Genomic DNA, 15,273 nt, shown 5'->3' with positions numbered 1-15,273 from the left:
TTATTCAGCAGCCATGCAGCGCTCATTACAAACATGTCATAACAATGAAGTGGCATCAAACAGTGCAGGGTGTGTAGAAAAATCTGTACATCGGTGGACGTTCACTTTTACATTCCACACAGTGGAAACGATACACCTTTTATCCCAGTCCTCTGAAAAAACGCTCCCTCATACCCCCCCCCCTCCCCCTCTCCCTCTCCTCCCCTCCCCTCTTCTTGTGGGCAGTTTGGCTGAATCGATATTACACACCGGCCAGCTTTTACAGCCGGGTGGCTTCGTGGCCAGATACGCTGGATGCGTTGCGCGCTTTTACGCACTCACCGCGCCGAGGGCCCGAGCGGCCATCGGGGACGAATCCACACAAGGGTTTACCCGGAAGTCCTTCACTTCGCTCTCCTCGTCCCTTGTTGCACGCTGTTTGATGACGGGGCTTTTAACATGATTACATAACCTAGTCCATATCTATGGTGGTGCAGCGGCACTGCTTGACGCGCTGGACGCGTTTCTTCCTGGTCGCGGGCGTCCGGCCCGGGCAGATGAGGGTGTAGGTGACGGTGGTGAACGCCTTGGGCTTGCAGGTGGAGCAGGACTGGAAGACGCTGTCCTCTTGGTAAATGTGCCGCGGGATGTAGAAGGAGTTGCACTGGCCGTAGCAGAAGCGGTTGATGATGGTCCGGCTCAGGCAGCCCTCCTCGTATATGGTCTGCTTGAGCGGCTGCGTCTTGCACCAGTCCAGCTTCAGGTAGCGGCGCTCCGTGACGTGCAGCGCCTCCTGGCTCGACTCCAGCACCTCGTCCGCGACGGCGGCGGCGGCGGCGGGGCTCGCCCCGCGGGACGCCAGTCCGGTCACGGCGGGGAAGTGCTGCTGCGTCCTGTCCGGCTCGTTGGGGTTGTGGTAGTATTTGTACGGATGCGGGAAGGCGCCGCCTTGAAACGTCCCGGCGGCGTCCGTGCTGCCCCCCGGGGCGAGCAGCAGCCCCAGCACCACCGCACAGGCGAACGCCGACGATGTCCTCATGCTGCAAGCGGAAAGGGGGGGGGGGGAGGGAAGAGAGAGTTGGGACACTTTTACGCACGACTTTTACGCGCTCGTTACGCGCCACCGACGTCATACACTGGCGTAATTGTGAAAACTGATTAAAACGGTTGCTCGAAAACTTACCCGTTATCCGTCCAAATTCTGGCCCAAATTCTGCTGGAGAGTGTGCTCAGGGGTGACGCCTCAGTTCATAGTTTTCCTCTTGAGCGCGGAGGAAAAAATCCCAGGCACCCAACCTCCTCGGCGGCGTCTTTATGAATGACACTGAAAGGGGTTTTTCTTTAAACGGGTCTTGTGTTTCAGCGTCTCTGTGGAACACGCCCCCCCACCACCACCACCACCACCACCCCCACCCCCTCCCCACCACCACCAGATCCATAACTTGTCTGCATGGCAGAAGGAAAAGACCAACTCCAAAACGTGTTTCAATGCAGGTTAACTGTTTATTTGAGCTCGTTTTACAGCAACTCTTGAGCCGGAACACAAATCCCTCTGGCGAGGCGGAGGCGCCGCAGCCGCTTTCCAGCGCTCCCTCCATACAGATGTGTCGTTTAGATGCTCACGTCTACGTTGCCCCGCTGCAGTAAAGTAGGCTAAACCACTGAACACAAAAACCACAGATTATATTGATTCATGACAACGCGTTGCCCTCAAATCCTTGCCGAGGGTGAGACGAGTGAAGTGATATCTGAATATACAAACATGGAACCCTATGTGGTGATTAAAATCCATCGCTGTACAGAAAACGGTGTCTGAGTTGGCGTTCTTGGCACGCAGCATACAACCCAGTGTGATGGCCATGTGATCTCCTGTCATATATATATATATATGTATGTATATAAAGACAACATTATGGGTAGATGAGCTCAGAGTTTACAGTGCGGGTTTGCCCGTGACAGAGGTGGGGGCTTCATTCTCTTCCTCCTCCTCCTCCTCTTCCTCGGGGTAGTGGGGGGCGGATTTCTTGGCAACCACGTTGTCAAGTCTCTGGCCCATTAAAAAGGGGTTGACACTCTGGAAGCAAATGGAAAAGAAACACGTGTATAGACGTCAAGAAACACTTACTTGTCGCCGTATCCCAGAAATGCTGATAGTCAAGATAAACAGGCGAGGCCCCTTAGCGTCACCACGCCGGTTTCAAATCCAAAACTCAGTGTACCGTTTGCTCCGGGGATCAAATCTTGATGGTCGTTAAGGTGGAGGGTTGTTTTTTTTTTGTTTTTTTTTTTCAAACATCTTTGCAGGAAAAAGGAAAAGGCAAAAGAACCACAAAACAATATACCCTTTTTCTTCTCTTCGGTCCTCCCTTCAGTTTTTGGTACAAGAGCTCCTTGTTCTGAAAAGTACAGTTGAAGACACTTAAACCACGTTGCCATTGTTTTACTGCCAATCCCTTTGTTCAACACATTACCCAACAAATTGCCTGGGAACATTTGAGGGGGAATCAAAAAAGTCATGCTCTAAAGGGGGCTTTTATTTCCTAAATTATTTCTTTTTTCAACTCGTTACCCCGACCGTGGCACCGAGGCCGTACATGTGTTGGGTTTTACTGCGAGCGTAAACGATGCAACGCGTGTGGAAAACAGATAGCGTGACACACGAGTAACCCCCCCCCCCTTCCACACTTCAGCTTGGCTGCAGCGAACACGGCGACCCAAGGTTAACACCGACGACGACGAGGGTGTAGACGCGCTCCGCTTCACGAGGAAGGTGCCAGGAACAGTAAAATAAATCTACTTCACGTATCCAAAAACACAATGTTTTGCGCATAATTACTGCCAACACCGTTTTCTCTTTTTGGATCCCCCCCCCCAGTTGTACTTGGCTAATTGCCCCGGTCTCTGCTCCACCCCCTCTGCCGATCCGGGGAGGGCTGCGGACTACCACATGCCCCCTCCCATACATGTGGAGTCGCCAGCCGCTTCTTTTCACCTGACAGTGAGGAGTTTCACCACCAGGGGGAGGTAGGGCGTGGGAGGATCACGCTACCCCCCCCCCCCGAACAGGCTGACCAGAGGAGGCGCTAGTGCAGTGAGCAGGACACATACCCACGCCCAGCTTCCCACCCCCTAGACACGGCCAGTTGTGTCTGTAGGGACGCCCGACCAAGCCGGAGGCAACACGGGGATTCGAACCAGCGATCCCCGTGTCGGTAGGCAACGGAATGGACCGCCACGCTACTCGGACGCCTCCCCCCCCCCCCCCTTTCTATTGGATATGTCAAAGGGACATACTGACAAAGCAAATGGTGATAGTGTGTGTGTGTGTGTGTGTGTGTGTGTGTGTGTGTGTGTGTGACCCAGCTCTGTGCACGTTTTCTCTCGTACTTACCCACTTAGCGAGGGCTGGGTAGTCATGTTCGGGGTCAAACAGATGCTGATGCTTCTGGAACTCTCTGCTGAACTCGGCCGTGTCCGGAGCGTTCTCCAAGCACCCGTCCGCAGCTTCATGACACAAATGACAAGACAACACGTTGGTTCGCCGGGTCCATGGGGCGGTGCGGTCCGCCGCCACGGACAGCGTTTCAGTCCGACAACTGGTTCCCGAGCGGAGTATTTAAACCCCACCCGTCCTTCCACCATAACACATGCACTCTGTACACCGGGGGCCACACAGCATATATTCAGTTTGAAAAGCGTCTAACTCATGTAACATTTCCCGACTAAAGAGTTTGGTGTACTCCGCCGCTCGCCGAGTGAGCCGCTGCGCTGGACTTTACCCATCTTTCCCAGGGGACACGGGTTCGGAGGGTCTGGGTATCCGTGGTCCTCACTGAAGTCTTTAGGGACGTTGTCACCCGTCAGCACGGCGACGATGTTGGGGATGTTCCCGTACGGGCCCAGATGCTGCAGCCCCTCATGGGCACCACCTTGTGGACAGAAAACGACAACGCACCTCAAGGTCAACACAGCCGGCTCTGCCCGAAACCACTACACTACATTCCAGTTTATGCACATCTTAATAGGGAAATACACTCATCACTCATTTGCAGTAGATCTCAAATGCAACACGTTCACCCCACACGGCACAATCCGGAAATGACCGTGGGCGCGACTGCGGGAACAGAAACTACCCGCGTGGCCTATGCGGATCAAGCAAGGCTGCACTGAGGCGAGACTCTGTCCGATACCTTGGATACTCTGAGGGCCGACGATGTTGGTGGCCTGGTGCGCGGGATACTCCACCCTCGGCCGGGCGATGCCCAGCTGCTCCATGACGCCGTGCAAGAGGCGCTGGATGTCGGCCTCGGACACCTGGTCGGCCGTGCGGGGGCTCCGGCACCAGGCCCCGCGGTCCAGCAGGGCGCACGCCAGCACGCCCAGCAGCGACAACCTGACCGCCAAGCCCATCGTCCGTCGTCGTCGTCGTCGTCGTCTGTCGTCGACAAAGGAGGCTGGTTTAGTGAGTCAACAACACCGCGGTGCGCACAGCGCGCAGCCATGGCGCAGCCTAAATGCGTTTTACTGCGATGACAGCAAAACTAAGCTGACGCACACATATGATATATATATGTGTATGTATGAAATGCTGGATATACGAGATGACGTTAAGGAAGCGAAATATATATTAAAAAAAACAAGACTCGAAAATAAAGCCTCGGTGCGCCATTGGCGCTACTACGTCACAGGTAAACAGCGGCGTTGGGCCCTCTGCAGAAACACGACACCACCCCGTTTGCCACATCCGGCAGATAAAACGAGAAGACGAGATAAGCTCCGACATATCAGCGGACGATCTGATTGCCAGCGAATATATATTTATATATATACGGATAGATATATGTGTGTATATATATTTCGCTGGTGTTTTCTCTTACCGTGTGTGTGTGGCGGAGCAGAGGAAGAGGATGCTGAGTCCCCCCTCGCTTGGGCGATGCGGTTGCTAAGAGACTAAACATCCTCTCCTCTGATTGGCTGCCGCGCCGCGTCAACGTCGAAGCCCGGGGCTCAATGAGAGCGCTCGCGCCGCAGCAGGTGGGACGTTCCGAGATGTTCCTCAGGGAAACAACAAGACGCTCGCGCTTCAACGTGTAGTCAGTGATAAAACATTTATTTGTTATAAAGTTACAAACAAAAAACAAACAATAAAACAGTTCTTACACTGAAGAATATATATACTGCGAATTGTACATTTTATTGTCGTCTGCGACTGATCCCCCCCCGCTTAAAAGATTTAAAACGAAACCAAGGCGTCCAAGAAGAGGACTACCGGGACACGTCATAGCTCGGCACGCGGGCTGACTATGCATCCTGTCGTCTTGAGAGACTAAATGGTAGTCCGTCTCCTCCATGGCGTTAGGTGCAGTTTTGCCACTCTGGTGAGTGCAGCACAGCTTCCTGCGTCTCGTCCTCTTGTGGACTTGCCGGGAAGCTGGCTTATGCCACACGATTCTCTGCCAAGAAAAGAGAACAGAGACCACTCACAAAGTAGACATCGCTTCAACATGAGGCCCGCCCATCCATCCATCCAGCCAGCCAGCCACCCATCCATCCATCCATCCATCCATCCAGCCACCCATCCATTCATCCATCCATCCAGCCATCCATCCATCCAGCCACCCATCCATTCATCCATCCAGCCAACCATCCATCCATCCATCCATCCATCCAGCCAGCCACCCATCCATTCATCCATCCAGCCAGCCACCCATCCATCCAGCCATCCATCCATCCATCCTCCAAACCGCTTATCCTGCTCTCAGGGTCGTGGGTATGCTGGAGCCTATCCCAGCAGTGGAGACACCCTGGACAGGCCGCCAGTCCATCACAGGGCCCACACACACACACACACACACACACACACACACACACACACACACACACACACACACACACACACACACACACACACACACACACACATCTAGGGACAATTTAGTATGACTGATCCACCTGATCTACATGTCTTTGGCCTGTGGGAAGAAACTGGAGCCCCCGGAGGAAACCCACACACACACACACACACACACATGGGGAGAACATGCAAACTCCACACAGAGGACGACCCAGGAGGACCCCCAAGGTTGGACTACCCCGGGGCTCGAACCCAGGACCTTCTTGCTGTGAGGCAGCCGCGCTAACCACTGCACCACCTCCCCTCATTAACAAAATTAAAGCAATTCTCAATGTCTGACATTGTGTTTACTTATGAGGATACTTTGTACCCCCCCCACCCCACCCCACCCCATTCCACACACACACACACACACACACACACACACACTAGTGGGCAGCCGCAGTGCAGCACACGGGGACCAACTCCGGTTCGTCTCAGGCAGGAGTGTTACCCCTAGCATGCATGTCCTTTGTCCTATTAAAGTTTGGTCCCGAAGCTGTAAATCATAGATTCAAACCTGTAAATGATGCACAAAATCTGCACATGCGTCATACAGGGCATGAATGGGACTTCTGATTTCGACTCTCGCATGTTTTACTCTTGTTACGTCACAGCCGGGGATCCCCCCCGTCGCTGACAGCGTTTATTATTACTACGTCACAGCCAGGGATCCCCCCCGTCGCTGACAGTGTTTGTTACTACGTCACAGCCGGGGATTCCCCCCCTCGCTGACAGCGTGTGTTTGTGATCTGTTGGAGCAGTGAAGATGTTGTTCCGTTGGGTTTGTTCTGGTTCTGCAGTGTTGTCCCATTCGTAAAATATGGCTGACAGGATAAACAGGTGTTACTGTATTCACCAAGTACTACACAAGTACACGGATTAGTTTTACTGACACCGGAAAACAACATAACTGATACACACATGGTACGCAGACAACAGTACCTCTAACAGTACTAATATAGTACCACAGTACATACTGATACACGGTACACAGACAACAGTACCTCTAACAGTACTAACATAGTACCACAGTACATACTGATACATGGTACACAGACAACAGTACCTCTAACAGTACTAACATAGTACCACAGTACATACTGATACATGGTACACAGACAACAGTACCTCTAACAGTACTAACATAGTACCACGGTACATACTGATACATGGTACACAGACAACAGTACCTCTAACAGTACTAACATAGTACCACAGTACATACTGATACATGGTACCCAGACAACAGTACCTCTAACAGTACTAACATAGTACCACAGTACATACTGATACACGGTACACAGACAACAGTACCTCTAACAGTACTAACATAGTACCACAGTACATACTGATACATGGTACCCAGACAACAGTACCTCTAACAGTACTAACATAGTACCACAGTACATACTGATGCTAGTGGAAGTGTGGTGACCATAATTACTACGTGAATTAGCCCGTCACTTCTGAGTCACAGCATGCGTTACGCCCTCCGACGTCCGTCACGTGCGTTTTCTATATTGGTTAGCTCCTTATTTTACGTCCTGGTGACGTCACAGGTTCAAGCGCTACGTCTCTCGTTTTCGCAGATCGATGCCACGTCACCAGAAGTTCGCTCTGAAACCAGTTACCTTTGTCGTCTCTCAGATGGAGTCCTGCATGCCTCTCTGTGGGTGGCGCCGGAAGGATCACAGAGAGCAGTGTCGGGGCTGGACCTGCTCCGATCTAGAAAATCATTCCATCAATTCATCACCAAACGTCACATCCTGTACAGCTCCTCGTCATCGTCCCCAACAGAGCACGCGCTAATCCCGCCCGTCGTTTACCTGTGCGAGACTTGAAAGTCCTGAACAACACAACATCGGGGAGGGTTTTCAGACCCGGGCTCCTCCTGAGGGACTGTTTCCTCACGGACCTCTGGGACGGGTCTGACGCAGACTCGACACCGGGAGTCCAGGCCACCGGTTCCATGGGTGGAGGCACTGTGTTTGAGGGAACGAAGTCATAGCGTAAATGGACAATCCAGTATTGGAAATGTGACAAAAAAAAATGCTGCGTTTTCCAACCTTGCAGCATCACCAAGCAGTAAGAATAAAAAAATCCAAATGTGTTATTGAGCCTAAATATCCACTGCACATTTCAATATACATGCTAATACGTATCCCTAATAAAGGCTATAACAGCTGAGAGACTTTGGACCATACTATTAAAACTGCACTGGCGGATGCTCCCCAACCACCCACCCAAGTTGCAAAAAATCCCCCCTCTCCTTAATATTTGTAACCCCACCCCCGAGTAACAGTTTCCTTGGTTGATATTTAAAAAGGACAAAGTTTGGATTTGCATCACTTTGTACAGTACAATCCTTATGTTGCAACTTCTACAAAGAGCCAAGAGAGTGTCCCTCGTCAGCGCCGAAAGTTTATCTGACCTTGTAGGCTGCATCTCTTTTGGCTCCTTTTCTTGGATCGGGTCTCCTCTAGGAGGCGAGATTCCAAAAGATACTCTAAACTCTCCTTGGCAGCCTTGGGAATCTCTCCTGACAAATACAGCGGGGGGGGGGGGGGGGGGGGGAAACAAAAACATCTTGCGTTGGAGACGAGCGTTACGTGCCACAAATGGAGAAGAAAGACGCGATAGATGTTCACCGGGTCAGCTACCGAAGGAGCGATAACCGAGTACTCACCGAACGCACGGGGATCCTCGATGAAGGTACGCACCACAGCCACCCGGAGCTCGAGCTGCTCTTCAGACATCCCCGCTTTGTCGGGAGGGGGCGAGAGACTCGGAGCAAAGACCACAGCAAGGTTACTGCAGGTCATCAGATTCTCAGCACATCTTGTCGGAGCGCATGCAATGAAGAGGGGGCGAGGCAATAGCGGGGGGGGGGGGGGGAAACAAATGAATTGCAGAAGTTCAACAGGAAAAAGGTAGTAAGCGACAGCATGTCAGAATAAAGCCAGCCATTTGATCTTAGCATTGCGTCAAACCTCTGGGAAACCTCGGAGAGGAAGGTGAAGAGGTAAAGGAGGAAGGACGCGTTATTGGCGGGCAGCAGACAGGACAGCAGCTGAGTGGCTGAGGTCCTGTCCTGCAGGCTGGGCAGCGTCTGGGCCTCGAGCAGGGCGGCGTGGAGCTCGTAGGGGAACAGGGGCTCGGGGAGCTCCCTGCAGAACTGTTTGAGGAGACTGGCCACGTCACAAGGGGGGGCTGTGGACAGGCAGCCCTGACCAAGATTCAGCTGCACCTGGAAGCAGGAGACACGGCACTGCATGAGCAAACGCTTCTGAATAAACAATATGAAGGAGTTTAGACTAGGGTTACATAGCGCTCGAGTACGAACTCTGTCTCGTACCAAGTCTATGAAGGTCTCATCTTCACAGTGACTCGGACTTGACTCGATGTCAGACCGATAATTTTTCGAAGACCGGTTAGGAAAAAAAAAAAATTCAAAAATTCAGTCTCACTGAATTTTTGAATTTGAAATATCACAACAAAGTGCGATCCAACTTGTTTGTCACCATCTGTGATATTAAAACACTGGAACATGAGAATCTGAGAAATGTCTTCTGTGGCAGAGGAAAACACAAGTAAAATACACCGTAGGGAAATTGTGATTTACTACAATGGGAGACAACTACACTTACAGTCGTGTCTTTAAATGGATTTGCACTGCTCTGGCGTCGGTCTTTATAGAGATTTTGGCCCCATTGGTCTTAAGCTGAACTCATCACCTTAAAGGCTTGGATTTAACTCAGACTTGATAGTGCCTACCATACGCGTCGAAAAGACTTAGAAAGACTAAAATCGGACACCCTCTCACATCTAAAGACAATGTGTCATAAGTCTCAGAGTTTTTAGTCACAGGCTAAGCTTTTGCAAAGACCGGGGATCTTGACGGGTCACTATTTAAAACAACTAGATTCCTTTTGAGTGCATGTCCCATCCTGCTCCTGGTGGACATTTACCGGTAGAAGAACTCTTGAACGGTGGAGCAGAAACAAGGGTTTTTCTTCTCCACTCTGCCGTGGTGCAAGTAGGTGGACACGTCCAAGAGGCACTGCCGCTTCTCCTTTTCTACCGTCCAGCAGATGTCGTGCCCACTATCTACCCGGTTTGCTGCTCCCTGTTTGGTGCTGGAAAGAGCGCAGCTATTGGCTGTGGACAAAGTGACGTCATTGAACTTCCCTATTGTCGTGAGCCAAGACCAAAAGCGGGAGGGAGGGTATCAGTAGGGGAAAAACTTCTAGGGAACAAGCAGCCATTTCAAGATTGAGGTTAGGACAGGACTAAATGGAACAGTGCACCTGTTAGGGAAGCCTCCATCAGGACTTTGTGAATGTGGATCAGAAGAAACTGTTGAGCACGTTATTCGTCACTGCCAGAAATACTCAACAGACAGAAAGAAGCTGGAGAAGGAACTCAAGGCGTTTGGGGTGGGAGTATAAGAATTTATTCAGTATTGAGGTGGAGAGATATAAATCATTGTTCGTGTTCTTAAAAGAAATTGGCATAGTGAAGAGCATCTAGTGCTATTATTATTAATCAATTAATTAATTAATTATTTTTCTTGCCTTCCATCTTTCAGTACTCTAGCCCACACTCCAGCACAGTGGGTGGCAGTAATGCGCCATTAAATACAAGAAGAAGAAGATTTAAACTAATAAACATGGATTGAGTTCATCGCAACTTCAAGACGAGAAAATAAGACCGATTTAAGACAGCTCGAACTGAGCTTTGACCGCTTTACACCAAACGAGCACGCCCCAAATCTGGCTAAACTCATGAGTTTATTCTGACATTGAAAATCTGTCTGCGATAGTGACAAAGTCGTTTGGTGCAAGGCCGGTGTTACACCAAAATCTGTGATCCATAAAATTATGTGACCCTGGCCTTAAAACGCTCTATTTCGCCCCCCCCATACTAATCCTAATCTTTACCACACCAAACCCACATCCAATATCAGCTGTCTCCAACCCAATACCTAAATTTAACAATCTTGAACTTCATGTCAAACACAACCCAATCTAAACTGCAGTTTCCTAGCTGAAAGTGTTTTTAGTGGAAGGGTCACAGATTTTGGTGCGACACCGGCAGTCTTGGATTTGACTCCAACTCATCCTAAAGACTTGGTCTGGACTTGGCGGTCTTGACTACAAGGATAGTTAAGAGCACCAAAAGTGCAAAATGGTGCAAAAGTACAGCACCATCTACATTTGTGCGCCTGGGGCTCCAACCCTGATTGAACACCTGATTCTACAGATTACCCACTTAACAAGACCTTGATTAATTGAATCAGGTGTGTTAAATTAGGGTTGGAGTGAAAACCGGCAGGACGGTGGCGCTCCAGGAGTAGGGTTGGTGACCACTGTACCATGCAGACCGGCAGTTCCGGTAACACCGAGGGCGGTCTGGCGACCTCGCCTGGGGGTTGACTGCGGTGTTTTTGGTGTGGAGTGCGGGGAGGTGTGTCGGGGGTGTCTGGCTGGGAGAGCTGGCGTTGGATCGGCTGGGGGAGCCTGGTCTGCTGCATCCGGTGGGCCCAGGGACCACGGCCCCTGCCGGAGCTGCGCCCGAGGAGGAAACACCGAGGGCGGTCTGACAGGACGCGGAAGCGGGGCAGGCTAAGCTAACTGCTAGCCCACGCAGACCGGAAGTTCCGACAGTCATCCTGGCTGGCGTTCGCCCTCCTGGATGGTGAATTATTATCGTTTCGACATGTTGGATATGTGCGTTTTTTGTAGTTCGATGTTCCTGATCTCACTGACGCGTGAAGGCGCGTCTGTATCACTAAGACGTCGGGTTATTTGCAGCATCCTGTTACTTTTCCGGTCTCTGACCACCTTCGCCGGAAGTTACAGGGGAACCGAATTTATTTCGGACCCAGGGCCGAAGTTCGCTGGCGCTCTCCGTCACCGCCTGGTGCTAGCTAGCTAGCTAGCTAAACTCCGGAGCACAACCCAACACGGTTCAATAGTTCACGTCGTCTGAAAATGGCGAGGACACCGTCTTCTCTCTTTGGAAACACATTTAATCCTTCTTCACAGCTGCACAAAACGTTGACATAGGTCCAATATATCACAGTTCTTAGTAATAGTATTTCCTTTCACTTGCGCGGAGCTCCCAATAGACCACTGCACTTCCGCGTTCGAACGTTAGAGCGGGGGGGGGGCGCTAGAGGGCGATAGAAGCCGGCAAGTTTGAACACGGTTTAAATGGCTAACTGTGTCTCTACGTTGGCTGCTGCGGACAAGAACCGATATTTGCGAAAAATTCGCAGTATCGGTGGCCAGTGTCCTTTCAATCGAACAGGGGGATGGGTTAATAACCCCACTCGATGGCCAGATGTGTCTTATGGCGACATCTACAATTACATAGGAACTAGGCTACATTTTCAGCAAATGTTTGCATTTTATTCAATTATTACTTTTTACTGGATTACACATGACTGCATACAATGATGCATGATATACGACTCAATAAGGATGACAATAATAATGTGATAACAATGTTTGCGCTTGTTTCTAGGAAAGATAAACAAAATTGAGCACGTGACCAAATATTCAGGGGGGGGAGGGGCCGTTTTATGATTTTTAATGGATAAAAATACATATGGATTTGAAGAATGTGATCCCATTCAGACAGGTTTAGCTAACTGCGGAATTCCATATAGCCACCGGCTCAACCTGCGCCAGACCAAACTGGTCAGGATCCCAAAGTTGTCCATCCTTGTCTTCCCTTCTGATCGCCTGGAGCCATTTCAATCGTTTTTCTCCCTCCTTCTGCCTTTTAGGCAATACAAAAAAACGGATATTTGGGTTGTTGTTCTTGTTAACAGTACAGTCCACCACACAGCAACTTTTGGGCACCGTAGCTACGGCTAGGCTGCGTATCTAATACAGTGCGGCTTGGGTTTTCTATCCCCCTCTCCTGGCGTCCTGTTGTCAAGGTACCCGGAAGTGTTCCGCTGGTCTATACCGTTCGCGCCACACAACAACAACAACTTCCTCATTCCCCCCTCCCTACCAACCAATCAGAGTCCGACCCCAGATCTTGCTCTTAAAGCGGTAAACCCTCGTTTACCGATACGCCACGCTTCTGCTGCGACAGTTTCACCACTACGAACGGCGGACTTTATCGCGAGGAACCATCGAAATCTTACCTTGAGGGCTTTCATGCGATGAAGAGAGCCTGGCTTTCTGAACAGACCGACCGTCGCGACTCGCTCCAGAAGGGACGAACAAGCGTCAACCAAAAAGCTGCGATACACAACATGAGTAACACACCGACATCTGCCGCCACCAGCCATTCGAGAGTCGTACAACTGTGCGCACTCACCAGGGTACCAGCCCACACTCGGGGACGTACTGCCTGGGCAAATCCTCCAGCGCCACACCGAACACCTTCGGGGTGGGAGTCGATATGCTCTCCTTCTTCCTCCGGTAGCTCTTCACGGTTATTCCATGGATAACTCGAAGGTAAAGCTGGATCGCCTCGCTATCGGCGGGCTTCATTATGTGGAGATCGTTGACAGACGAGAACAAAACTTGGAAAAAGGGAAGCAATGGCGCAACTTCTGTCGTGTGTCTTTGCCGAAGTAAATGATGAATGGAGGCTGGCCTAATTATGCTCATCCATGTCACCTGTGGCCAAAGTAACGGAGGCGTTCGCTGGAGGAAAAGGGCTCCACCTGTCTTCAGAATATTTAAGCCTACGGGAGACTCTGATGAAAGTGATAAACTATTTGTGATTTTTTGGGGGGGGGGGTGAAGTGTTTCTTCTTTTGAATGGTGTATTTTCGCTATAATGGAGGTTGAAAGTATTGTAACGTGCATGGATTAGTAGACACGCTGGCCGCTGGCTGGCGGGTCTGACCCTTTAGTCGAGCGGTTAGCGATGTCTCCTGCGGTGCAGGAGATAGGGGTTCGCTTCCCGGCCGCGGCAGTTCCTGTGGTTGCGTTGTCCCCCGAATTCTCTACATTGGTGTCAGAAGTGGGAAGGGGCGACCGTAAGGCCATCGCAAGCGTAGGCACCCTGAGGCGTGAAGGAGCTGATATGCTTGAGCGCGGGGACGCGCTTCCCGAAGGAAGGGGGTAGTGTAACGTGCGTGGTTAAGTAGACACGCTGGCCGCTGGCTGGCGGGTTTGACACTTTAGTCGAGCGGTTAGCGATGTCTCCTGCGGTGCGGGCGATACGGGTTCGCTTCCCGGCCGCGGCAGCTCCTGTGGTTGTGTTGTCCCCTGAGTTTGCTACAGTATTCTTATTTTGGTTTCACGTCACCAAAGAAACATAAAGGAAAAAAAAAACACATTTCTGATGTAATCTTTCTGAGCGGTTGGTGTTCTGAACACATGCCGTCTGCTGATGTTGGTGACGTATTCATAGCCCCTTCTGGTTCTGACGCATCATCCCTTTTAAAAGTGATGTAGAGCGTTAGGCATGGCCTGCACTTCATGACACAATCGCCTTCAAGTGTTGGGTTAAAGGGAAATTTAACCGTTCGTCATGTGCACATTCAGGGAGTACCGATGGTCTATATTGCCTAACTTGAACCCCTCTGATACAACTCCTATTTACAGAGACAGCAGTCTTCCCCTGTTCAGAGAAACAGTCCCACAGTCACTACTTGTACCCTATTTCGCCTCGGGGATGAATAAAGTATTCTGATACCAGTTACTACTTGTACAGTTACTACTTGTACTAGTTACTATTTGTACAGTAACTACTACTTGTACCCAATTTCCCCTCGGGGATGAATAAAGTATTCTGATACCAGTTACTACTTGTACCAGTTACTACTTGTACTAGTTACTATTTGTACAGTAACTACTACTTGTACCCAATTTCCCCTCGGGGATGAATAAAGTATTCTGATACCAGTTACTACTTGTACCAGTTACTACTTGTACTAGTTACTATTTGTACAGTAACTACTACTTGTACCCAATTTCCCCTCGGGGATGAATAAAGTATTCTGATACCAGTTACTACTTGTACCAGTTACTATTTGTACAGTTACTGTACCAGCAAGCGTTGCACAAGGATGCAAGTATGTTGACCCGCCGCTCCAGCTGCAGCGCCTCTAATCCACCTGCACACACTCTCTCCGCTGTAGTCTCTTGGATTTTTACTTCCCAGGTCATATGACGCCTTATCCTCAAGCGGTGCTAACAGAGAACGATTTAGTCCATGTACGTGGAGTCAATTTGATCAAGCAAATCCCATCGTCTCTGGGATTGTGTTGTGCTCTAGCTACTGAGCCTAGTGCTGTTTTTGAGTGCAGTCTTCCTTTAAAAAGACCTACAGATACCTTGTGGATACCTCGGATGGTCCAGGGTTTGAATTTCCTTCCTTGTGCACGAGAGAGAGCATTCAACAATGGCGATAACACTCGTTCC

The 15,273-nt window shown here is 50.5% G+C and overlaps 2 protein-coding genes across 2 annotated transcripts; both read right to left on the bottom strand.

Annotated features, from left to right (window-relative positions):
- Positions 1 to 215: 215 nt before the first annotated feature.
- grem1a (gremlin 1a, DAN family BMP antagonist) lies at positions 216 to 1,320 on the bottom strand. The gene is made up of 2 exons (XM_056294975.1): positions 1,163 to 1,320; positions 216 to 1,019 (listed from the first exon to the last, which is right to left on the bottom strand). The coding sequence occupies exon 2, from the start codon at positions 1,016 to 1,018 to the stop codon at positions 452 to 454; it is 567 nt and encodes a 188-aa protein (XP_056150950.1). The 5' UTR covers position 1,019; positions 1,163 to 1,320; the 3' UTR covers positions 216 to 451.
- A 95-nt stretch (positions 1,321 to 1,415) lies between these two features.
- LOC130125381 (neuroendocrine protein 7B2) lies at positions 1,416 to 4,412 on the bottom strand. The gene is made up of 5 exons (XM_056294940.1): positions 4,170 to 4,412; positions 3,759 to 3,908; positions 3,371 to 3,483; positions 2,322 to 2,375; positions 1,416 to 2,053 (listed from the first exon to the last, which is right to left on the bottom strand). Exons 1-5 carry the CDS (start codon positions 4,387 to 4,389, stop codon positions 1,913 to 1,915), a joined length of 678 nt encoding a protein of 225 aa, XP_056150915.1. The 5' UTR covers positions 4,390 to 4,412; the 3' UTR covers positions 1,416 to 1,912.
- Between the last annotated feature and the right edge of the window lie 10,861 nt (positions 4,413 to 15,273).

The sequence above is a fragment of the Lampris incognitus genome, chromosome 15 (assembly GCF_029633865.1).
Source record: "Lampris incognitus isolate fLamInc1 chromosome 15, fLamInc1.hap2, whole genome shotgun sequence".
NCBI classification, from domain to species: domain Eukaryota; kingdom Metazoa; phylum Chordata; class Actinopteri; order Lampriformes; family Lampridae; genus Lampris; species Lampris incognitus.
The sequence above is the reverse complement of the archived record's forward strand: the minus strand, read 5'-3'. Positions and strand labels throughout refer to the sequence as shown.

Bases quoted from the DNA above. Each gene is read 5' to 3' on its own strand.
- grem1a (XM_056294975.1), bottom strand. From the start codon at position 1,018: ATGAGGACATCGTCGGCGTTCGCCTGTGCGGTGGTGCTGGGGCTGCTG.
- LOC130125381 (XM_056294940.1), bottom strand. From the start codon at position 4,389: ATGGGCTTGGCGGTCAGGTTGTCGCTGCTGGGCGTGCTGGCGTGCGCC. The intron at 3,909-4,169 runs GTATCGGACAGA...TCTGTCCACAAG, and splicing joins CGGCCCTCAGAGTATCCAAG to GTGGTGCCCATGAGGGGCTG. The intron at 2,054-2,321 runs GTATATTGTTTT...ATTTGCTTCCAG, and splicing joins GACCGAAGAGAAGAAAAAGG to AGTGTCAACCCCTTTTTAAT.